Source organism: Pteropus vampyrus, unplaced genomic scaffold, assembly GCF_000151845.1.
Source record: "Pteropus vampyrus isolate Shadow unplaced genomic scaffold, Pvam_2.0 Scaffold268, whole genome shotgun sequence".
NCBI lineage: Eukaryota > Metazoa > Chordata > Mammalia > Chiroptera > Pteropodidae > Pteropus > Pteropus vampyrus.
Genome location: NW_011889049.1, coordinates 672,779 through 699,222, shown reverse-complemented (window position 1 = coordinate 699,222; position 26,444 = coordinate 672,779). Strand labels below are relative to the sequence as shown.

Here is a 26,444-nt window from a genome sequence, read left to right as displayed (position 1 = left end):
AGCCTTAACTTCAAGTACCTCATTTTAAAAAAGAGATTAACTGTTAATACACATAACAACACCACTTCGTAGTGTGAGAACAGACTCTCAAATTCTACCAGACAAAATTTCCCATGAAGTCCTCTCACTGCAACGGGAAACAGGTCCACAGAGGTGTCGAGGTAAGTATGCAGGGAAAATAACCCGCTACAGGAAAAGTACTAACGCCTTGTGTGAACCTTCTAACGCTTAGCAACATTTTTTCCAGGGCTGTGGGAAGTTAGAGCTTATGAATAGTATTAAAGAAAATGCAGCATCAGTAGTTGTCATCAATTCATTATTTTCATTTTGATGTAAACTAACTTTTTTCACTTTTAGGTGGAAAAAAGTGAATAGTTTAATCCCATTTATGTGAAAGCAATGCAAAAACCAGTGTGCGAGTATGTGATGGTTCAAATGTACAGCAAAGGGTAGGAGACCTCGACCACTGACCTGGGGACATCCGGTGCCGGGGACCTTGGGGCTGGGCCAGGGGCTGGGCCAGGGGCTGGTGGGGAAGGAACCTCTGCATTTTACCCTGAGGCTTCTGTATTGTTTAATTGGTTTTGTTTGTTTATAATAAAGTATGTACTTTTTAAACTTTAGAAATTAAAAAAAAACCTCTAGTGATCAATCAAGTTTGGGAACCAATGATCTACTCCAAAAAAAATACATATATATTATAGTGAAATATTAAAAGCTATTTGTGAAATTTTAAAACTTTAATCTTATGATCAGTTTAAAATAGATTTGAAAGAAAAAATAAAGAACAGAGAATGTAAAATTTTGTTAATGAAAATAAATGATAAAATATGCTATTTCTTAAAATGGCTAATTAAATTAAGCATATGTAAATTAAGGCAAAAATATAACCATAAGGTGGAAGTCCTCATCCTCTGTAACTTAGGAGTGTCCCTGTCGCTGGACCTCCCCAGAGCAGCACGAGGGTATCCATTACATGTGCACTGGCCACTTTGTGGAATTAGATGCGAAATACTCATTTACGGCATTTTTCCAGTCTATTTATAATACTGCTAATAATAACCTAGGAAGCTGACAAAAAAGCTGAGAAAAAATGAACAAAAAATTAATCAAGCCAGTATACCGGTACAATGTTTAAAAATCCAGAACATTCTGAAGTTGGTCCTGTTTTGATCTACTAGTGTCAGGAAGCCTTTCTCAGATAAGGAGCCGGTGTCCCTCTTTGTTGCCTGGAATCCAAAGAATGCAGAAGCGGCGAGGGAAGGAAGGCTCCCTCCTTCCCGCTCAGCACCCTACTTAACAATCGCTGTCAAACGCCCGTTTTCCTAACGTCTGCCGCGCGGTGCTTCCCACACCTGATGATGCCAACGTGAGTCCGGAGCTCAAGGCCAAGAGCGGAGCCCGCGCCTGAGCAAAAGCAGCCAAGCACCGGCCGGGCCGCGCGCGGCGTGTCGGCATGTCAGGTGAACACGGGGAGGGAAGGGACCAGAGAACAAGCAGCGCATAACCGGAAACAGAGTCAGCGAAGGGAGAAAGCAAGGGACTCGAAAGGAAAAAAGAGAAAGAAGGTGGTTTTCTCAGTAAATCACTATTTTTTACAAGAATGTGAAAAAAGAGACTTTGGTTTAGTCTGTGGTTCGATAAGAGAATGAAGGTTTGGGCTGGAATTCCGGCTTGGCAGACAAATGCAGTTCGCTGTGGTTTCTCAAAGTGATGCAAGACTCAAGTCCCCGGTATTGGAGTTTAAGCAAACACGGGGAGGGGAGGAGAACCCCAGCCCGTAGTTGTGGGCGGCGGGGAGGGGTGTTTGCTCCCTTTGCAGGAGGCGGTCGGGGCAGAAAGTGGTTTGGAGGTGGAATGTCCACTTTCTAGCTTAACCACAACAGCTCCCCCAACTACACACCACACAGAGGAGGTCGTTACCAGGCCGTTGGTGTGATTGCACATGTCCCATAGAGGAATCAGCGCCAGGGTCACCCGGGAACCGTCCTCCGTGGGGATCTGGTTTTGCCGTGTCATAACGGAAGAGACTGCCCACCTGCAACGACCAGAGAGAGGAGGGTGACGCGCGGACGCGCAGAGCCATCGCGGTCCGGACTCGACCGGACAGCGAGCTCTGTCTGATGCTCACGAATCTTCAAAACCTTTTCCTAAGTCTCAAAGGTGGAGGCTGGACTTCATCATCGTCACTGAAAATTAAATCTAGGGTTGGGAGTGGGGAGGGGGCAGCGGAAGGAAAAGGGAGCCGGAGCCGCCAGGAGCGAGGGAGTGAGGCTGCTCCCGGGGGAGGCCTGGAAGGGGCTCCCTGGGTCCTCCTGCGCCCTGACCGCCCCCCCGCCCAGGTCAACCCCCGCTCTCCCCCAGACGCTGACTCTGCAGCTATTTGAAGACTCAGTGAAGAGCAAAAAACCTAACTCCTTTCTGATCAGAAATCCTCCAAGAACTCTACAAAATGTGGAGTGCTATTCTTTATTATGTTGTACAGAGAATTAAATCTTTTTGTTCAAAAATAAGTCCCACTTTACACTAAAATAGTCTATTTAAAAAGAAAACAACCCTCGTGAGCACCCCACACGGATGTTAAGCCCCAACATCGAGCGGCTGCCTCGACTGAGCCCGACCGCCCGGTGAGCGGAGACCTACGCCCTACGCGGCGGCGTTAAGGCTCCGACACTCGTCCCAGTTGTCCCTTTAACTTCTGACGACTATCTCTGTCTTGAGGCTTCACGTGGTGACACAGGTTACTTTTACTGAAGCAGTTCTCACTTCCGAGATCCCACATTCACTTAGACACCACCCCCCAACACACACGCACACACACACACACACACACACACTCCCCACATGCACACACACATCACGACACACACTCGCGCGCGTGCACATGCACATCCCCCCAACCAACCTGTAGTCCTCATAAGTGAAAGAATCCTTCAAGGGCAGTTTGTTGGCATGAGGATGGGTCTGCGAATTAGACGTTTTAGAAAGCAGGGGTGAAAAAAGAAAAAGGGAAAACAAAAATCAGTCAGCAGAATTTCATTACTTAGCTGCCTAACAGACCCTAACAAGGGCCAGATGAAGCGGGAGGCGTCCAGCCGCGCTGCTGAGGGACCATCACGTCTCACGCTCTCATGCATCACTGTCAACTTATTTGTTGTGCCCAGCAGCCGCCATAAATCTGCTTCTTCCTATTTCGATACTAGACATGGCACAAAAATATAATTTAAGGTGGACTAACTTCACCAAAGGTAGGCGCACCCTCGAAACTGAAACCCGGAACCCCCAAGGTCAGGTGTGCGGCTGGCCTCTGTGTCCTTTGCCACAATGTGCTGTGCGTCCCTTTATGCATAGATGTCAGATCTCTCCTCACATCAATGAAAGGGACAATTAAAGGCACTAATAAATGGAAAGTTCTTTCATTTATCTCTGACTTAAATCATTTGGATGGGAATCAACTTGTTATGGACAAATGAATCATCTACATGCTAAATGTGACTCCAGGGCAGAAAATCAGGAAAAGTACAGTTTCGTGAAATTACAAAATGATTTTTACAAACAGATTTAAAAAACAGAGATTGACATATTTAAATTGTACGACTATTTTTTTTTCTGGACAAAAGAACATTTGGTAAAAATATCCAAAACTTCACACTTATGAAGAATTTTATACACTTCATATTCTCTGTTCACAACACTCCCCCCCACCCGCCCAGCACCTTAGACCTTCCAAGCACTTAAAAACTTTGTCTCAATTAAGAAATTAAAAGCTGTAACAGTATAATTTTAATCTTCAGTTTCAATTACAGTCCGATAGACAGATTGCAGTAAGTGATCAAATGAACAAATGGTTACTTCTGAGATACAAATGAAACTCTGCCGCACTGGGTCTTTGCCCCGCTGTTAATGCGTAAAGCTCCGTGTAGTAGGCAGTTTTTACTCTTGACGCATTAGCATCACAAGTACACGGTAATTTATCATCACTCACTGTAATGTACTCGCTGGCACCATCCGCAGGACAGTAGGGGATGAGGTAAAAGTGGCTCAAACCGTAAATCAATTAGAAAACAAAAGCTTGTGCTCAGTGCGCAATTTTAGGCAAATTATATATTACAAAAGGCTGCCAATCGGGTGTTAGCTCCCAGGTGCCCGGCTTCTCCCCTCTAATCCTTGGGCTGGTTTTAACCCTTTGGAAGAAAAGTTAACATATAAGAATATATTCATGAAATATTCTACGACGCTGAAAATGAAATTATAGAAGATATTTTCAAGTGAATACATAAAATAACATTGCCCTGGGGCGTTTTCTAGCTGCTACAGGAACGTCAGGACATCCTATCTTTGGGGTTAAAAAAAAAACCAAACAAACGATACCACAGTCAAGCACGGCGACGATGCGAGAATCCAAGGGACTGGAGCTTCTCGCTGCCCCTGCTTTGTGACAAACGGAACGCACAGCTGCGTCCTACAGTCCAGGAGATGCCTCCCACTGAATTAGGAAACGATCACAAGTGTTCGGGTCTCTGCTCATCCAAGTACAAATTCAGCAGATAAAACTGTCCCTCTGCCCAAAACTGACTTCGTGATAAATAGCACCACAGGCAAACGTCAGCATTCTGTTGTTCAAATTCCCTTTGATCTGTAACAAAATGTACCTTCGCATCCGATCCGCTGGGAGAGCTGCACATCCCCAACCTCTTTTCAAACCCTAGCAGGCGGGAGAGCAGTGTTGTTTTTGTTATTTTAAAATATTTAAATTAATTTAAACTGTGGGACACACTATGGTATTTTGAAAGCTGGTAAATTCCAGTGCGAAAGCCCATACATTTTCAAAATCTGATCCGCATTCCTCTCCCCAAAAAGTTTGACTTATTGAATAGGAGAAAAGATGAGAATTCTCCAAATTGGATTGCCGAATGCGAAAACAACTTGAGGAAGAATCTTCCAATACTCAAAGATCTTTAAATAGCTTTGGACGCTACAAGAAACTGTTCAAACAACAGCGACCTCCTCAAGGACTAAAAAGATGGAAAATTCATTCTCCAAAATGTTTCCCTTCCTACTATTTATACACATTTCTTACTGAAAATATAACTTCATGCTCACAGTCCTGATGAAGTTGTAAAGAAAACTCAAGAAAAAAAATGCACAAATGCTTTCTTCAGATGAAGATTATTTTGGCTGTAGAGTTATGTAATATTTGCAGAATCTGTTAGAAATAGTTGTTCTTATCTGCTTAAAAAAATAGGGTGTGCCTACTGTATGTAATTCTGATATAAAAAGCTATTCTGCCACAGACACATGCACTTAACAGTTACACTGAAGCAAAATGTGACACTATGGAGAATAGCAAATAACTTCCATTTCAACAAAGCTCTCACTACTGTGACACTACTGCCACCTACTGGTGTTATGGTAGATAGGTCCCAGTCGCGGAGTTCTTGAATTATTTCCCAGGGCAGGGTCTGCACAGCAACTTACCGTAAACCAAAACTGGGTTTACCTAGAACGGCTACTGCTTCAGCTTTACTCAAGCAAAATTTACTTTCTAAAAATACCTACCCTACCTCTTTAAATTACATGATAGTTCTACAAGGATCTTGAGATTGAAAATGGTTTGCTTATGAAAAACATATAACTTTAAAAAGAAATATTTTTACATATCCTGAAAAAAATTCACAAGAAAAATGCCTAACCCAAACGACTCCGTATTTAAGCTCTGGACAGAGTGATTTTTTTTTTTTTTTCTTAACACTGGACAGAATGAGTTCTTGTTTAAACACCAAGCCTTTTCCCTGCTGAAGACCAAGTGAAGGTTTAAAAATGCATCTTGTAAAAATTGTAATATTAACCTGAAGGTACCACCTGAAAGTGACTCAGATGTTCTCAGGTGAAAGTTTTTAAGACCATACGTTATAGGGAGGATGACAGACGATACCTCACTTTACAGAGAGAAATCGGTAAGGGTTTATCCCAATAACGCCTCCTCCAACAGAAGGAAGATACGAACGTGTACTTTGAGAATAAAAATGCAAATTAAAATGGAAACCTTACACTTTGTGGCCAATTCGTTTTAGCTGTGACAGTTGTAGACATACGTGGGATGGGTGAGGGGGTTCGTGTCAGAGAGACAGTGACAGGGACTCTCAGCCACTGGGGCCCAACAGGAGCAGGGCCCAGGTCGGCCACAGCACGAACTCCCTCCCCGCCTCCCACCCCCTTAAACACGGGTTTAGAAACTAGCCACAGATTTTCTGCAGATTTTAAGTGATTGATGTTTTCGCTTTCTCGAGCATTATAAATATTTGAAGCTGGAGAATGAACCACGGCCGTGGCTCGCGATCAGACTTGAAGCCCGGAGAGCTTACTTCTAAAAGAGCTCTGAGCCCAGGGAAGCACTCCTCCACTCCTTCGTCTGGAGGGATTCCAGATGAGACACAGTAATATTGTACCTAGTACAAAATAATCACTACGTTTGGGAAAGATTCATATCTAAAATCATTTGTTTGGCTTCAATAAAAAGAAGTAATATTGCTAAATATGTAAGTATGACATTTTGAAGAATTTACCATATTGCATGGGTCTGGTAGCTATGCTTAAGGAAATTAAAAACCACTACAGTCAGCATATTTGATCCTTATTAAAGTTCTATCTTGAACTATCATTCACATAAAACAAAAATAAACCCAGAAGAAATTTACATAAAACCTATGGATTACTTGAGTTTGAAGATGAAAAAATGAACAATATTCTGGCTTTAAAAAATTGATTTAGCATGCAGCTTCTCTTTATAGTCCCTTGATAAAAATGAAATCTCCCTAACAAACACTTAATAAAACCTGTCAATATCTCTGGAAAGAAAAATGACACAAATGCATTAAGTATTAAATACCCTTGGAAAAAGTCACATATTCCATGAATTTTTGATGTACTATCTTGACATTAATGTAAAACCTTGATATTTATAATTGACAGATATTTAATAAAGTATAAAAGAAGATGGCTGCTGCATAGAATGCAAATTTTTCACGATCAGAAATGAGAGATACAGACATGTACTTAAACTAAATAAACAGTTAATATGTGTTACACGAATCAGCTGCAGTCTTATTTTAAGCTCAGACAACAAACCTTTGTGGAAAACCAAAATAGGCAGAATTCGTTATTATGTGAATCTCTAATCTAGTATGTGAAACAGCTCTGAAACACTAACGGTTCTGTGCAGGAACAAAATACATTAGAGTTAAAGTTGTTTTTTTTTTTTTTTTTAACATCGGACAAAAAGCATTTTTTAAATAATAGTGATAAATACGTCCACATATATGGAGAGGTATTTCCTAAAACAATTCTCAAACGCATTAAAAGAAAGACTCAAAATTCTCTAGGTGGGGAGGATTAGAATGTACAACAGCCTTTAAGACAGAAACACTTTTCAAAATCAGATCTTCACTTTTCAAGAATATGTGTCTCACCTAGACTGAGTCTTATAAGGGAAAACCAAGTTGAAAACATTTCATAAACACCTACAATGAGGCGTTTAAACATACTAAAGAGAACGGGGCTCAGTTCACAAAAAAGGCTCTTAAATACTACATTTTAAAGAATGTATTGCCTGCTATAATAAAATCAATTGTTAATTTCAAAACATATATACAGTACATCAGTGACTTGTTAATGGTTCTTATAGTATCAGGGATCACAAAATGAAAGTAGTTCTGGTAAAAAATATATATAACAGTATGCAATTAAAATGTTCTAACTGAAATATGTCTCGGGTTATATTGGCTTTACTTCTGAAGCATACATTACAAGGGACAGTCGGGTTAACTAGCTGTGGACAGATACAGCCAACTCTAGCCATAGTTCTATTTCTCTTATCTCTACAAGGACAAAAGCAGCTGCAGAACCGCAGACTCGACCTTTTGGGTAGACGCAGTTATAAGTTCTAGACGCGTGACCCCAGCTCACATAACCAAGAGATTGTGGGTGCTTTCCGTGCTGTCTAAGAAATCCGTCCGCAGGACAGCCCTGGGCGCCCTCCCTAAGCCCAGCGTGGATCCGGTGTCTCAGCAAACGTCAGATTCTTTGCAAAATGGGGAGAAGGGAGAGAGGCGACAGGCAGCCCCAGAGACCCATCTGAAGCCTGGACTGCACCAAGCGTAGAGGAAAAGGGGCCAGAGGGAGAGGAGAAGAGGGATTTCCCTGGGAGAAGCTGGCTGAAGGAGCGGCGGGAGAACGGAAACGAAGGGCAGAAGGTGGAGTATTGACGAGAGAGCGAAAGATGGCGGGTGGAGGAAACAGGGCAGAATGACGGGGGCAGGAGGCAAAGGTACCCTAAAAACGACGAGGTCCCCCTCCGAAGTCTCATTAGAAGGAGCGCGGAAGACAGCACAGCTCTTGGTCAGTCAAGCCTCCTGCTCATATTTCGCTTTCTAAGTGGTATATGTCACATGGTTTAACACGGTGACAAAGAGCAAAGTACCTACTAAATCTGGAATTTAGTTTTGATGACCATAAGTAAGAATCAAAGCATGGTTCGTGTATTTGGCTCTTGAGGAGAAAAAAATCAATTTTTAAGACTTATTTTTAAACACAGATTACATCCAACCCTTCAGGAAATTCTTCATCATAAAGTTCTTTGAATTCACTCGATATGGTCAAATAAATACATCAATACACATGAAATTTAAATTGTTTGCTTTTCACTTATATATATTTAATTTTTCTGTAACAAATGTGTATTAAATAAAATTTTTAATTAAGAAAATAAGATTAGTGGAGAAAAATCAACATTGTTCAATAAACTTATAAAATTACTTCAAGATGGAAGAATTGTTCTTCATTGGAAAGACACTGAAATCTATAACCTACATCCAGTTTAAATTAAATTGAAATTTGTTGAAACACTGCAAAAGATATGCCTGTTTCAGAACTTTATGGGCTACCATTTTTATGACCAGAAGTTGTCCATCAACTATGAACCAAACTGAGTCATAATCAATCGACATTTTAACTGTGAATCATTTATTTAACTGTTAACCAAATATTTACTCAGAAAAAAAATGAAGAAAGGTTAGGACCAGAAATTCATTCATCCAATAAACATTTTATCTCCTCTCTCTGAAGCAGAAGGTACCATGTGACAGGTGGACGAAAAGACACGTTAACATCCCCTGGGGGCGCTCTGCCTAGCTGCGGTCGGGCAAGTGACTTAGAAAAAGAGATGACGTGACAGGTTCCAGCTTGGATCTCCCTGTTCGGGGCCACTGTCTCCAACCACCCAGCCCTTCTTTTCCAGGCAGACCTCAGTGAGCTACCTCATGCGCGTGCGCACGCGTGCGTGTGTGCACGCGCGTGGCTGTGTGTGTGTGTACGCACCCACACACGAGATTAACGTTTCTTTTCCCTCAGTAGGTGAGCTCGGCGAGGCAGGGCCTCCTCTTTGCTGATCACCAGGGAACCCCCAATGCCTCGCAGAAGCATTCGAAGAAACGCTCCCCCTGCCCTCCCAGTAGGAAGAAAGCACTTCTCCTGCCCTGCTCCCGGGACGGTGGGGGACGGTGGGGGACAGCGGTGACCTGGCGGAATTAGAGTCCCTCTCTATAGACCCATAAGGGCCTGAATGATAGGTAAGAGTAAAGGCAATGACGACTTCCCAAAGTACCATGACCTCAAAGGTGATGAGCGGTAGGACCAGGGCAAGTGGGTGATCCAGCGGTAATCAGATTACAACCCAGGTGGTCTGGTCCCCATTCCCGGTCACCGAGCTCGGTCCACGTGGCGCCCCTGCTGCAGGGCCAGTCCCCAAAGCTCCAGAGAAACCGTGTCCCATGGCCTTTTCTTCCACCTTCCATCTCTAAGAAAGAAGAGTATCTTCCCACCATCTAGGGGTCAGAGAATCTTCTCTTTTTTTCCAGATCTTTCAACACATTTATTTGAGAAATCTCTACTCTGTTTTAAGAACTCAGCAAGGAGCAAAATGGCCCAAGCGCACCAGCCCTCTACCAAACAGTCACCACGTCCCTCACCATGCTCCTCACTCGCCCAGCAGAGTGCACAGCTTTGAAGGGTTAGCCTGTCACTTCCTGTGTCGCCTCACATCACCCAACCCCCCTGTGCCTCCGTTTCCTCGTCTGAAAAGGGGGTCAGACAAGCAACCTCTACTTTCTTTTAAGCTCTTAAATCCTATATTTCTTTGCCTCCTAACACTCGCCGGCCCAAAATATCTCCATCTGCTGAGGAACCTAAAAACCGCAAACCTCTTCTCTGGTCTGCAAAAGATGGCAATTCACCAGGTGATCGACGCTTATTCGTGAGGTGCACGTTCTTGCAGCCCCCCGAACTTATCGCAGACACCAGACAGAAGCGAACACTAAAGGCAATTACTGTTTTAGAAGAACATATTTGCATCCAGAAAAGCAGGCAAGATTTATTTATTCCAGCTTCGTAGCATTTTACTTTTCACTCAGCTGTTTGAGATTTCGACAACTCAGGACAAAGACTGCAGACTCTGGTTGAATTAATCAAGCTAACAATCAGAGTCACCCATCATTTATGAGAGGGGGGCATTACGGCCACCACTATGACATCCATTTCCCTGACGGGGGGACTGACACTCAGCATGCACATAAGCCCTTGTCTCAGAAAGGGACCTGGTGCGCAGGGAAGCTCTCCCAGAGAGAGGAAGAGAAAGAGAGACTGAGAGAGAAGTGGAGAGGGGAGATACTGAGTCGCCATCTGCTAAGCGCTCTGTGCAAGGAACTCTCCGAAACCTGCACACGTATGTTATAAAGCTTAAGCATCCCGATTCCTGTGAAACAGGCACTACTATTAGTCCCATTCTATCGATGAGAAACTGATGCACAGAGAAGTTAATAGCACGTCCAAGGTCACTCAGTTAATAAATGATGGGGCTGGGATAATGACTCAGGCAACAGGTCTCCGAAGTTTAGAGCGAAGTGTCTGATATGGTAAATATATTTTTTCTCGGTGAAATTCTAGAAAAATGGTTGGCGAACATTGCTCTCATTTAAAATTCAGCATAGAGATATTTGAAAGGACATGACGAAGCTCAGAGGTAGGCAATATTAGCAAAACTAAGACTGAATCTATTACTTCCCAAACCACCAGAAGAATGCCGTTTTCAGTTACTGTCTACGGTCATGAAGTCTCAGACCCGGATGGTGACTGGAGGCCGTCTGGCCCAGGTCCCTTCATCCTGCCCGTGAAGAACCCTGGGCCCGGAAGTCGCATCTGCATCACACGTGCAGGGATGTATACGCCCTTCCTTCCGTACGTTCTAAAGCGTGGGAGTCACATCTGTAATCTATTTTCTGGTATTTTCTTTGCTAGAATTACACCGCATTGGTGTGCCAACAACTTCCAATATTCTATTATCTGGAATTTCTATCACTTTCATCAGAACTCCGAATGGCCTCTAAGACACCCCACAGCTTTATCAATCATTAAACCAGCACCGTCTCCAAGTTCTTCCATGGTTTGGGCTACTTTCAACTCTCCTAAATGTCACGTTGTTAGGGAAATGGACGTGGCCCCTTAAGTGTTGTGCCGTTAGGCCTGAGGGACGCTAAGTCTGAGTGGCTCGAGGGAAAGGAGCTCTGGGGGGCACACAAAACCCCAGAACCGCATGTCGGGCCTGGGGTGCGGCTAAAGACGGGCCGCCTCTGGCGTGGCGAGTCCATCCTCGCGGTTCAGGAGGACGCCATGGCTGCCTGGGCCTCGGCGCGTGCAGAGTCTCAGACACATCGTACGAATCCGCACATCGCGACCTGCTACTTTGTCACCGGCTGCCCTGAGTTTGCTGCGGTAAATCCCAATGACAACGAAATCTAGGGTTAAGGGCCCTGCCGCGCCACTTCAGGCTGTGGGTCACAGGCAGGCGGGTGGCAGCACAGGTACAGGCCCGTCTCCACGGCCCCGCGGGCACTTCCGTGGGAAGAGTCTGAGGACGCGGCCTGTCGTGAGGGGTCCCTCCTCCGTCTCAGGACTGTTCACACTCCTCCATTTTCTCCATTTCCCATGCTTAGGCTGTGCTCGAAAAGTCCCCACCAAAGAGAAAACCCCCTGGCACTATTTCTCTGGTCACCGTCACTCGAAGAGAAGTACAAACATTCTCACCAAGGGAAGGGAGGTGTCGGCCGCTGACCAAAAGGTACGACCTCTCCGGTTGGAACACGAAGTCACCAATAAAGAGTGATGGCTCAGGAAAGTCTAGATTCCCTTTTTCTGCATCTCCTAGAAAGGGAACTTTCAAATGTATTATCCTGAGTTTTAATAAATACGTATTTTAACTTTATTGGTAAAAACACCTCCATTAAAACTTCAACGTACTAAATTATAGGATTATGCTTATTAGAGTCAAAACAGAACATTATTACAGACAGTCACTTGACTAACCAAATGTAATTTAAAATGTCCATGCCTTTGGGTAGAGTAGCTGAGAGCTTTCTTTTTCATTAAGCAAAATTATTATACATTCACCTTCAGCTGGTAAAAAAAATTCCCTCTCTCATTTCACTAATCATCTAAAATAGGTACCAGAGCTCTTTTCAAGCACTATTGCAGCCCCAGAAAAATAAAAATTAAAAAAATGAAATAAATAAAAGCAGGCACTAAGATGTCATCAATACTTATTGTCTACTTCCCAGGGGGCATTAAAATTTCTTAGGAAAAATAAAAAAGTCAGAAAGGTAAATTCTTCTGTAAAGTTCTGTTAAAGCTGGAGTCTGCCTTGAAACTGAACAGGGTATAAAATCGGGAAGAAAAGGGAGGGCGACTTGTGAGGGCCTATACCGCGCGTCACCCGCTTCCATCCTATGAGACCGAGCAAGTGACGGCCAAGCAGCATAAGGCAGGCAAGGCAAATCCGACTACTTTCTCTTCCATAAAAATTATGCTTTGCCTTGTATTTCCTTAATTAAATGCTTTACTGATCAATAATTTTGAAATGGATTTCACTCTCGTTTTTATCCGAGGAAATGCTATCTCGCATTCTAAGAACACCGTTTTGTTGGAGAAGTCAATATCTGGAAATAAATTGTCAATGGAAGAACAGTTTAATCAGTGCATGTCTTTTAAGCACTACCTATAAAACAGATCATTATTAAATTGTTCACTTGGAATAGAAAGCAAGAAATCCAATATATTGACTTAATTCATCTTTTGATATAAGATGACTTTTGATTATAGTCATAGATGAGAAAAGACTTCAGAACTGGCTAACTCCTAACCCAGAGTCTTCCAACCTGGGGGACACTTACATTCGGGGACAGGAAGGGCAGTGTGAGAGAAGCCTGGGGAGGGAGGAGCCCGAGGGTGGAGGGTAAGCCTGAGTGTTAGGGAGGGCAAGGGGGCTGGGCACAGGGAACAGCCCCTGGGATGGGGGATCGCGGCCCCCAGACGCCCAGAGGGCTCGTCACTGGCAGGGCAGCGGGGACGGCCCGGGCTGAGTGTGTCATATGCTTGATAAAAGCCGTGGTTAAGGGTATAGGATGGACAGGACATTATCCTGAAGGCACAGGGACACCCTGTAAAGCAAGGGGATGAAGCTAGGACAGAAGGACAGACAGAGAATGACGGGAAACGAGGAGACGGAGCACACGGCAATGTCACGGAGCTCCCGCCATGGTCGCCGGCTCGCCTTAGCCATGGGGGCGGGGGGCTCTTCACGGGGGAACTGATGGAGGTGAAGACACAAGAAACTCTGCGATAGAGGACAGAAAACGGAAGTTCCTGTCCCACGCTCTCCGTTTTCTCGGGGACGCAGGATGGGGGAGCCGGGAGTGGCGCAGAGCTGAAGGGACTCTGAAACGACGCGCAGGGGACTGGGACGGTCAGACGACAGACGATGCATCTCCCTGGCCAGGCTGAGGCTGAGGTCTGATGCGTCTTGGAGTTCAACAGTCACCTGGTCACCCCTGACGACACTCCCGGGAACAGACGCTGGGAAAGGGCACAGTGAAGGGACGTGGGTCTGTTAGTAAAGGACAACTGTTAGCTCTTTTGTAAGAGGCGTGAGACAAATGGAGTTTAGGTTTAGTCTCCAACTACTCAGGCTGGGAAGGTGGTAGAAAAGAGAACCTTCCTAAACAGTAAATGAATCTACTGCAAAAAGAAAAAATCTGTTTCCCCATCTGCACTTCCAGACACACATAATAAAGTGACATTTCCAACACAGGTTTCCTAGATCATTAGTTCTGTCAGCTAAGACTCTGTGCTCGGCAAAATGACCATTGGTTTTTCTATTCCTTTAATTTCTAGAAAAAAGTTGCAAAATCTGGAACTAATCTTGCCCTGAAAAAACCTGATGTAGAAAATACTTTCCCCCAGTTTTCACTTTTCAGTTTAACATTTACTATTACTTTCCACATTAGAAATCACTCCCCGCTCCCCGCAGTCATTCACTTAGCCAAACCCTAAGACAGTTTAAGATCCTTCTTCCTTCAACCTTCCGTAACCTCCAGTGACCTCTGAATTTCTCACACGCGCAGACTGCAAAATACCAGCTAGCACTTGATATTATACCATGTTAAACTGCTCTTGAGTTGCTCTGTGGCATGCATTCATTCATTCGTTCATTCACTCACTCAACAATTATTTATGGTGTGCCCACTCGAGCGAAATGCTGTGCCAGGAAATGGAAAACAAGGGAGCGAGACGGTACTGGCTTCCGCCCCCGTGTAGCTGGCAGTCTGGTGGGTGCTGGGTACTAGACACACAGGCACAGCTGGGAGGAGAGTGGCCCTAGGGGTCGGGAGAGGGAGGAAGGCCTGGCAGAGGGAGCCGGGCTCTCCCACCGAATCTGTCAAACGCGAGGGGCTGGTAAACACAGGCTGCAGGTTCTGTCTGGAGGAAACGGGAGAGAACTGCCCATCTTGTAGTGATCACTGACCAGCGTGGAGATTTTTTTTAAATTAGCTCTTCACTTAGGAAAAAAAAACAAAAGGAAGGGCAACTCCAAGGTGAAGCACATCTGAATTAGTACAAGGGCGGTAGCTTGGAGATCAGAAGGGCAGCAAGCTCAGGTTCAGGGTCGGTCCAGCCTCCTCGTGCCCACTTACGGCCTTGCTGGTCCAGGTGGGCAGAGGCTGGCCCATGCTTTTCATTTTCAGGTACCGTTACTCGCCCCCTCACACACAAACATCCCCCAAACGCCACACTCACGTCCACCAGACAGCAGGTGGGGCCCGCAGTCAGAAGTAGTGGTGACAGACCCTTTCTGACTTGGTTCTGAAATGTGGCTGGACGATTCCTGAGCTTGGAGGGCAGATGAGCCTGTCCTGGACACTTTGCCAGTCACGCTCCTATCACGCTACCTTCTCCAAGTGTGGTCATTTTACAAATTAACCTTTTGGTTTGAAGAGGAAAGCTAACCTAAGCACTTCAAATTACTCAGTCACCTAATGGGCACACATGTTGACAAAGAAATTGTACCTTTGGACAGACACAGAAATTAGACTGGAAAATGCCCACTGACTTCTAGTGGGAATAAGGCACCCGTTACAAGGAGGGCCAAAATAATCATGTCTTTCAGCCTCCTACCTACGCTTAAAATATACGTCCATAAAAAAAACAGGACATACGGCAATAAACATAGCAATTACTGTGATACTCCTGTGAACTACAGGATGAAACATACCTGCAAAAAATAGGAAAAGAAGCAGGTGTTGAACTTTAAAAAAAAAGGTTTTGATCCATCTTTGAGAAGTTATCATAGATTATAATAAAGGGTAGTTTCAGCCCCGAGGTGCTGGAGCATGCTTCCTCATCCTCAGCGAGCTCCGCCCACTGGCTCACGGGGCGCCACCGAGTGCCACTGAGCATCTGCTGGGTCACCAACGCCTAAGATGCGCTCCCGACGCACGAGATGCTAACGCGGTCATCGCAGGGAGGCCAGAGGGGCAAAACGTGATGTGTCACACCAGAATAAAAGACCTGCGCTGGAATTACAGAGAAAAGGGCACAGACAGTGCTGGCAAGAGATCTGAGGACTCACAGGGGAGGGGCACGTGAGCTGGGTCTCTACATGTGAGCTGGTTCTTTCCAGGCGGGAAGGTAGAAAGTGTCGCACACGGAGAGCACCAGGGATGGCAGAGCAGAAGGGCGGAGGTCTGCTGAACAGAACCGCGTGTGCAGGGCGGCGTGCGGGACAGGCGCGAGGCCGGTGGGTACAGCCCCCCAGAGCCTACAGGGGGCGCCGTGCACAGGGCAGGGCTGCGAGCAGCCTCCACCCACCCACGGGCTTGTCCCTCGTAAAACGAAGATGGTGCCTACCTCTGCTGCACTGGAGGCACCAATGCGTCAGCATCCTTCCAGGAAAAAGGGTTCGAATTTAGTTAGGGAAATGTGGTAAGTTAAGGGAAATGATGGAGGCGGTCTTCTCTAGGAAAAGCGATGGACCGAAGGACGACTCCAAACGGAGAGTGGGGGCCCTGGAGAACGGGGGAGGGGCCGCTGAAGTCTGCCTGAGAGCTGGGTGCCTCTGTGCTACGGCCACCGTGTCACCATCTGGGAACCAGGCACTTAGCAAATGTTAGTGCCCTTCTGCCTGTCAGGAGAGAGGAAGTGAACATATTGGCAGGAAAAGAATGCATGGGAGGGGGAGGGCGTGACAGAACCAAAGCACGCGGGGCATTCTGCTAGCAAGGGCACGGGTGACAGGGTCGCCCTGGACAAGGAAGGGAAGGCGAAGAGGATGGGCAAGAAGGAGTTTTGACAGGGACAGGGAGAAGCCAAGGAAACTAAAGCTGGACAAGACACCCTGATTCTCTTCAAAGCAGTGGCAGGAGACTTCACTTAGAATGAGGGGCATTTAGTCGAGTTTATGACTGTCATTAATGTGGTGATACAATTCCTTGTCCTTTCTCTCCTCATTTAAGCTCAGGGTCCACTCAGTCACCTGAGACCTAATGTTCTATTTCAGTTCCAAACACACAGCTTTCAGAGCTGCGCAGCTCCCCAAAACATATGCTGCGCGCCCTGAACAAAGACGCCGGCTAGTTAGACGCGAGCAGCTGCCTCCACTGCTCGTCTGCCCAGCTCCACATCCAGCTCAGAAACCCATCTGAGTCGCTTCAAGTTCCAAAGTCACTTATGAAAAGCAGACAATCTGAGGGCCTCCATACGGCCTACCTTATACGCTTGCGGGTTTATTTTGGTCTCTTCAACTCCGTACACCTGTTTCTGCTCTTTGAAACAGATGAAAACTATGAAGCATAAAGGAAATTGTAAGATATCCTGGACCGGCTCCAAAGGAGCACTTTGCTCTCCTGAAGTCCTGCCATCAAGGGCGCTCTTCTGGGGGTGTGCTGTACCCCGGCCTTCGGTCTGGACCTGCGGTCTTGAGTGAGGCCTGGGAAACACCGTTCTGAACAAGTTTCCCAGGTGACATGCTCGCTCGAGCTGCATCCAGTCACTGGGTTTAATGCTAGCTGTCACCAGGTAGGACAGTGCGAATCTGTTCTGACCTAGCCGCCCCCCGCCTCACACGTCCAGAAGCACACACGTGAACATGGCAGACACTGTCTGGGAGAGGCCGAATCTCGTACCAGGCCTTCTGGCCCCACCTTTGCCCAGATCTGCCCATTTAAGGTTCTGAGTCACTTGAAACCCCGCTCAGCTGAATAAATAAAACTTCCACTTTTCTCCTTATACTGCTGTGTATTTTCTAATATTTTATGTTATACATATGTATGGTTTGTTATTTAAAAAATAATTTCACTTAAAAAAAAAAGTCAGAGAAGTCTCTGACAAGGACCACAAACTCCAGCCGCACGACGTTTTTCTCAGGATCTCTAACTCTGGCCATATTATTTATTTTCTCAGAACTCTAATATAGCTCTGGACCTAACCTGCAAATAATTTATTTGTCTAACGGATGTTTATTACGTGCCAAACATCAGGCTAGGAGCTGTGGCAACAAAACTGAAGAACGTTTGTCCTCAGCAATCCAGGGGCTCAAAATGGCTGTGAAAGGAAGCTGGTGACAGGAGGCGGGTGGCTCACTCACGAACGGCCAGACTCTCCGGTCCGCGCAGCAGAGCTGTGGGTAAATGCTGTGCGCCTGGCGCCGGCAGCGCTTCCCTCCACAGCAGACCCCTGACCGTCCGCGACGTCGGCCCCACTCAGCGTCACAGTGCTGATGGCCTAAACTTCCTAGTTCAAGAACTAACCACATTTGTTTCCACAGCTCTGGGCAGTTTGTGCAGAAACGGGTCCGACTAAGGCAGGTCCTGGATTTCAGAACTATCCAAATCGACTCTAACGGTAACAATAAAAATATTTAACATTTATTGAGGGCCTACTATGTGCCAGGCACATAAAACATCCCAGGCATTTTACAGATGTCAACAAATCCAAACCTCACATAACCTATAACATGAGTACCCCTCACCTTCACTTTACAGATGAAAATCTGCCCCCGAAGAAACGTGGTCCAGGCCGCCCAGCCAGGAAGTGTTGGGCTTCCGAATCCACTCCTAACCACGTCAAGTGCTCGCCACGCAAACACTCACAGACAGTGGCCGGGGCTTTAACTGGCTGCGCCTACGAAGCAGGTGCTTTCCATTTATGTGAGGACTCATGCTTTACGAAGTCCTCTTACACTTCTCATTTAACCTCCCCAGTACCAACGTACGGCAGCAATCAGCATCTCCATTACCAGGGGAAACTGGGGCTAAGTGACCTGCCATCCCTTTGGTCAGGGGTCCCCAACCCCAGGCCCAGACCGGTACCGGTCTGTGGCCTGTTAGGAAGTGGCCCGCACAGCAGGAGGTGAGCGGCAGGCGAAGAGCGAAGCTTCATCTTTATTTGCAGCCGCTCCCTAGCGCTGGTGTCACCGCCTCAGCTCCGCCTCAGGTCATCAGGCATTAGATTCTCATAGGCGCACCGGGCCCTGGTGCCACATAGGTTGGGGACCGCTGCCCTACGTTATGTAGAGGCAGATCCGTAACTCAAACCTAAGTATCCTGATTCCAAATCTAGATTCCACCCTCTTTCCAGTGTATTACACAAAGGCAGAAAAAGGGGGAATCAGAGGTGTCCCCAAATAGCAACAGGTATTTTTAAGGATTTTAAAGCCATATCTAAGCATCTAACCCGAGATCAATCGATCGCCCTGCCAGGGTCAGTTTCGACATCAGAGCCATTGCCATTCCACGACATATACTGGACAAGGTGATACCTTCCCCCTTCTGACCATTCTTCAGCCATAAACTCTTATATAAAATTAGATTTTAACGTCAGGTTACTAGGACTCTACTCACCGGGACCGTTAAACACGGAGAACAGCCCTCGGAGAACAGCCCTCACAGCAGCTTCCCCACCCTTGCCATCTTCCCGAGGGTCGGCTTCCACGAGGTTCAAGGGCACACCGCTCCTGAAACTGTTTCCTCTTCCTCCTAACTACCCTGAAACCCACAGCCTATTCTACCAGGATTAGTATCTTTAAGTTTTATGGAAGACCTGACAAGCAGAAATACAGCTGAACTACAATGGAAAAAACAAATCCCCTTCTGTCTGACCACAACATTTATATGCAAAGACCCAGAAAACAGTCTGATAAAAACAGCAGCACACTATAGTCAATTTATTTTATGAACTGACTCTTTTGTGCAGAAGTTTCCAGTGTGGTTATAAGCTGAAAGTTTACAGGTTTACAAGTTTATAAAAACGACAACAACAAAAAATCTCTAAGTTAAGTCCTTAATCATCAGATTTTAAAGGGGGAAAAATCTTTGGTTTCTGCAAATGCCAGGCCGTTTACTTCACGCTTCAAATATTGCTTTTAAACCACCGAATACCAAAACTTTAGTTCTGTACGTTACTACGTTCCATACAAAGCTCGTGATAATCAACGTACTGACTTTTGTTTGAAGAAAAAAAGGCTGGAGGCACAGATGTGGAAGAATCGAGACCTCGAAGTATTCTCAACACGTGTACAAAGGTTAAAGACAGACGGCATGTAGACTAAATGTAAAAGGTAAAGCGATGAAGCTTCCGGAAGCAAACGTGCAAACATATCTTCACGACCTTGTGCCGGGCCGAAGGCTTCCGACCTCAGCGCTACCTACGTTTTGGGCCAGATCGTTCTTTGCTGCGAGGCTGTCCTGCCGCTGCAGGTTTAGAGCCACCCTGGCCCAGCTGTGACAGCCAGAACGCCTCTCTCCCATGGGGCAAACTGCTCTTGCCTGAGAACCTGGGCTAGGCAAAGAGTTCTTAAAAAGGACACAGAAAACATCATCTTTAAAAAATAAAACTGATAAATTAGACTTCATCTAAATGAACTCATTTAATACATTAAGAACTTTGATCCCACAAATGGTGTCATTAAGAAAGTGAGGCGACCAGCCAGACTGGGACGAGACAGTCACAAACGTGTCTTATAAAGGACACACATCCAGAAGGAACACCTCACTCTAACGTGCCATGGACGGGGGGAGTGGGGAGTCACTGACATCTACAGCTTCTATTCGGTGTCATGAACAAGCTTAGGAGCTGGCCGGTGGTGACAGCTGCACAGCATTATGCGTGTAACTGAGGCCACTGAATTAACTGCACGTAAAAATGGTCAAAAAGGCAAATTTTATGTTATATATATTTTACCACAATTAAAAACTTAATAATACAATATACTCTCCCCCAAAACTACACATTGAATTGTGAAGACTATTAAAAAATGTAAAGCATATCAATAATTTTACGTTGGTTATGTGTTTAAAAGACAATCTTCGGGCATACTGAGTTAAATACATTACGATTTTGTTTTAAATGAGTAAAAGACCGGGATGGACACGTCTCCAACATGGATCTCCAAATGGCTAACAAGCAGACGAAGACAGGCTCGAAGCTATCGGTCCTCAGAGAACGGGAGTCGGAACTGTGAGGGCCCTCACGTGCCACAGGAAAGCCACGGAGACCGAGAGCTGGCTCAGGGGGCAGGACCCCAGGACGTCCGTGTGCGGTGGCAGGGCGCCAGCGGTCCAGCCAACCTGGGAAGACGTTCATCAGTGTCCATCGAAGCTACGTATCTGACTGCCCGACCTCCTGCACTCTTCTCCCAAGAGAATACCAAGAAAGGGACACGTATGTCCACACAAGGACGTCCACAAGCTTACCTGCAGCTGCTCTGTTTGTAATGGCCAAAAGCTAGAGACGCGCAGACTGTGGTTTACGCTCACGATGGAAACGGCATGGCAACGAGGAGAGAGTAAGCTGCTGCCGCGCCCAGCGACACGGGTGAACCTCACAGACCTCACGGGGACCAAAGAACGGAGAGGCAGACGAGTCCGCACTGCGAGTCTGCCTACTGGACACTCGTCAACAGGCAGAAGTGACCTGTGGTGACAGTCCGAACGGCAGTTACCTCTCGAAAGGGGGGTGGGGGGGTACTGACTGGGAAAGGAGGCTGAGGGGCTGCCCGGGGCGCTGGCAACGTTCCGTAGCTTGATCTCGATTGTGGTTCATTAAGGTAAAAATGAATCTATACTTAACATGCGCGTACAATACATGGTAAGTTGAACCGCAATTTAAAAAAATTAAAAGTCAACAGGAGTCGACGACTCCTGTTCACCTTTACTACAGGGGGTGACTAAATGGCCCCTACCTCTTTTTCCTATTATATATTTATTCTGTTAACACTTCCCATTTTTAAAGAATGACTGACAGTCAAAAGCCTATTCATTACTACTATAATTCATCAGTAGATATATATCACTTACCTTTTTCTATTACTTGCCATATATGTCTCGTGACACTGTAAATCTTACAAAAAGCAGTTTATAACGTTCAATGTTTAGAAGCTATTATTGACCTTTATTGCCTATAAACTACAGCTGTATTTTTTATGTGGCAAACTCTTAAAAGTCACTTGAATCTTTCCTGCTTCTGAAGTTTTACTTAGCAGATTTGACCTCGAATTTTGGCAATCTCGCTCAGCCACACCTCATCCTAGAATCACCTCTCCAGGGCCCCTTTAGGCAATGCAGGTGGCTTTTTAAAATACGTGCACTTGTAAAATGCTCTGCGTCTAGAAACATCTTTCCTTCCATTTCCCACCCAGCCTCACACTCCTACAAGGGACATGGGGCGGGTCTCCCCTTTTTAAAATTAGTGTGGACAGTAAGGCTCAGAGAACGTGAGTAATTTGTCCATGGTCACAGAACAAGCTACTGCCAGGGACGAGGACTCTGGGGGCTGCTGTCCAGCCACCGGCCTTCCCTCTCTGCCCACTGCCTCCCAGACAATTCCAGCGTCAGAGAGCCTCCTGGAGGAAGAGGCTTAGCCTCCAGGAAGCCTCCTCCTCCGTCTGTCACCACCCGAAAATCGGGTCGCGTGCCCCTTAGGTCTTCATCTCACGCTGACAGAAGTGTGGGGCAGGGCAGTTAAGAACCCGCACAGAGGCCTCCGGAGGCCCCGCGGCAGCCCGGTGCCACCCAGCTCCCCGTCACAGCTCCGGGATGAGGGTCTTGCTGAGGTTAAACCCCTCAAATGAAAAACAAGTCGGTGAGGTTAGCTTGGAGCAGCTCTTTCTTCATGCAGAGTTGATGTGGCCACTGTCATGTTCGTCCCTAAAGCAGCCATCCAGGAAGGCAGTGCCTACCCACGCCTCAGGCGGAAATCCAGAATCGTGTCGAAAAGCGGTAACACCGCAAACTGGGTCACGACCTGCCCCCGGCCCCACACGGGAGTCGCACCACACGTCCAGGGACCAACCGGAGTCCCTGCCCCACAGTGGCACTCGCCTCGTGGGGCTTCTGATCCAGCAGGTCTCCCGAGAACCCTGCCCGCGGCTTAACACACTTCAGCAGCTTGTGTTGAAACACAAGCCCGTTTCCTGAGCAGCGGGCACTCAGTAAGCGTTTCCGGAGGGAGCGAGCAGCCGCCACGGCTACAACGTGATACTTCGGAGTCAGACACGAATTCAGTTCCGGCGTACCGATAACGCGGGATGAACCTGGGCCCTGGAACAGACAGGCCAGGACGCAGGCCTCGACCTCCTCACCCGTCAAATGGGACCACCCCCCGGACCGCCAGGCAGCGGGGCTGTGATTTACGCAGGCCCTGGCTAAGCGCGCTGGTCCTGCCCCCGCTTCCAGCCTGTCTCTCTCTGCGCCCTCACCACCGCTTGTCACCACGCACAGCACGCTCCAGCCACAATGAGCAGCCGCGCCATGCCCTACTTTAATTTTGGCCCACGTCTTCCTAGTAAACCACCCCGAGACCTCTAACTCCGGACCCCTCCTCCTCTGCTGTTCCCCTGCCCCCAGGCTGGTCCCCCAGCTGCCGCTGCACTGGACTCGGCTTTCCACCAGACTGGAGACTGGAGAACAGGTCCCGCACCGTCGGCGCCGGCACCTGATGCTGCTCACGTATCGGCGGGCCAGAGACAGAGGCCCAGACGCCGGGAGACTCCTGAGGGACGCACGGTGCAGGTGTGGATGTGGGGCTGTGTGTGTGTGTGTGTGACGGAGCCTCACTCTCCCCACGGGAGTGGAACGCTATTCCTAAGTCCCCAGTATCCTCTGGTCCAACACCTAACTCAAGGAGACTCCATGTCACACCTACATCTTCATTCACTGACATGCTCTGTCACTACATCGCACATCCAGGTGACGAGGTGTCAGCACTTAGACACGGCAGCTCTATCTAGGTCACCCCTCAGGTTAGCCTACTTGCCCAACGGGAAGCTAGTGCCCTTCTGGTTCTAGAAACCACGGCCACTAATTCATTGTAGACTAATGAGAAGAACACATGAAAGCGAGGACTTCAAAGCCGACGGCAGCATTTCTGATGTAAACGCTGCCAAATAAAAACTGGCTTATTAATTTTAAATGACTTCACAGCATTTAAGAGAAAACGTGAGGCTGACACAAAGATTTTAAAACTCATTAGAGTCGGTCTTGAAATCACTGATATATTTAAATTGAAAGCTGCTCGTCTGACAGTTTTTCGTTCAGACACGCTATTGTGTGTGTCACTACGGTTAAGGCTGGGTGAGCACTTCCATTACAACCTTCACTCTCACGAGCTTATAATCTCACAATAAAAATTTGCTCCAGGCTTGACTTTTGCATACGAAAGGTTTCTGCTTGAAATACATATTCCAAAATACAAAATAAACCTGGCTGGACTGAAAACTCAGATACAAGATTACTTTTTGTACATCTTAGGTGAAAATAAGCTAGAATAAGCTAGAAATTTAGGATTGAAAATTTCCTTTCTAAACCATAAGGGTTAAAAATAGAGAAAGATTGGTAAAGTCAGTTTAGGAGCAAGGAGAAAAAGATAACTTAAAACCGATTTATTCCAGAAACCTCAAGATCATCCTTAACTATCTCCCAAACTCTTCACATGCAGTTTGTCACTAGATACTGTGACAAACTCTACCTTAAAATACTTCTCTAATCCCTCAGGCCATCTGGTCTTCTGGCCTCCCTGTTGCAAGGTTATCTTTAAACAAGCAAGCAAAGCCAGGCCAATCTGATGGTGTGGCTCCCCCGGCTCCTGGTCACAAGCAGGACAGAAATTCCAGGGCCTGCCGAAGGCCCCCAGGCCTGGCGCCTACCACATTTCTGGCCTCCTCCTCCCCTCGCTCTCCCCCTCCCCCACTCTTCCTTCCCTCCCTCCGTCTGGCACTGCACCCTCCGGGCCAGGCCCTGGAACCAGGCCTTTGCACTTCGCCCTCCTGCCTTTCCATCAGCAAAGAACCTTTCCCTTAGGGCACTGGTGAAGGGTGTGCAGACCCACCTTCTGGTTAATCACGTTAATGGCATGCTTTACGTTTTAAAACCACATTTATATCCACTGACATGTCTGCTACATTCACAAGTCTGCAAGTGCGACAGGGCAGTTTGCAATTGTGGAAAATGAGGCTCAGGGATTTTGAGCCACTTGAGCAGGTGTCACATAAACAAGAACTGCTAAAGCCCCAGCTGTTTCATCCCACAATGGCCTGAGCCACAGAAGCCACAGGCATCCCAGGGAGATGCTTGTGTCAGACTCGAGGAGCTGGCCCCCACAAACCTGCAGTGACGTCCTTCAGTTCCAAGGGCTCTGTCTCTGCTCGGCTCAGCTGTCCTCTCCTGCACCTCTGCATCTGCCCTATTCACCCCAACTCCAGAGACCTTCGCTGACGGCATCCCCTCAACCAGCAAGTCTGCCTTTCAAGCCCCAACTCAGGCACCACCTGATGCCCCTGGCGACACAGAGCTCAGGCACTCCCTCGGTTTACCGTTTTTGCTCATCGATGTTTCCTGCCAATTGTTTTCCTGCCATCCCTACTATAAACGTCTGGAAGGCGAGAAACTCATATTACTTTTCTACCTCTTTATAGCACCAACCACTGAACTGAAAGAGAAGCAAGCATTCGGTACAACTCCATTATCATCAGAAAATATTTCAAATAGATAGTTACTTAACTTAATAAGAAAGAGAATGCTGTCACTATTTTTTTTACGATGAGACATGTTTTCAACTACTGATTTCTGAACTAATTTCTTCTTCAGAGCTGAAAGAATAAAGTTGACTTGTGAAAGGACAAAATTACCTGAATCGTAACACGTGACAAAGCTCGAGGACCGAAGGACACAGGTGGACCCGGACTGCTCTCCAAAACCATAATTCGGGTCTAAACTGCTGTAATCGTACGGCACTCTGCTGCAGTCACATGTGAGAGGGAGAGAGCCAGCGGTTTCTAGGACAGTCGGGGACAGGGGTGGGAGGAATGCATACTCAGATGTCTGCCCAACCACAGGCAGAGGGGCAAGTCAGCAGAGTGATATAAAGTGACATAAAGTATAAAAGTGCAGCCTGCCACAATCAGGAAGCCCTGGCTGGAGCGGACGGGCAGGCGGCGCGGCGGCGGAGCGTGTGCATCATCTACACGGATACCTGGTGAGGTGACGAAAGATGGCAGGTGTACCTGCGGAGGACCCTCGGAGTCAGCGTGCAAGGCGTGGCAGTGAACGTCGGGTGAGGAAGAACGGAAAACGGAAGCTGGCAGTGCTGGGGAAGTGTACTACACATCGCCCGATCTTCTGCAGAACACGGAAGGTATTTTTTTTAAGAGAAAAATATAGTAGCCCAAGAGAATATAAGCCAGTTATCTGGAGAGCTGCTGGGTTAAACCTCCTGAAGGCAGAGAACCTGATAAATTCCTTCCTCGCTGCAAACTTCGTCTCTTAGAAGACAGAAGAAGAGAGAACAGGACTGACTGTCCAGGGCCACGGAAGCCTTAAGCAGAGCAGGGGTATGTTCTGTTAACTCAGGACAGTCCTCATTTATGTCCATCAGGTCTAGCATTTGTCCCAGTAAAGACAAAGTGTCATTGTGCAAACTGGAAAAAGCTGTCTGTGAGGACGCAGCCCTGCAGCCCCACAGGGGCACTGGCCATGTGTGACTTACACGTGGAGACCTGGAAGCAACTGGTA

General features: G+C 46.8%; 1 protein-coding gene across 1 annotated transcript in view; it reads right to left on the bottom strand.

Annotated features, from left to right (window-relative positions):
• Positions 1-26,444, bottom strand: part of SETD3 (SET domain containing 3) — a 59,350-nt gene that overhangs the window by 5,906 nt on the left and 27,000 nt on the right. The window contains exons 7-8 of the mRNA XM_011375255.2: positions 2,906-2,964; positions 1,924-2,038 (exon numbers count right to left, since the gene is read on the bottom strand). Coding sequence (XP_011373557.1) covers positions 1,924-2,038; positions 2,906-2,964 — 174 coding nt within the window. The remainder of the gene's footprint in view (positions 1-1,923; positions 2,039-2,905; positions 2,965-26,444) is intronic.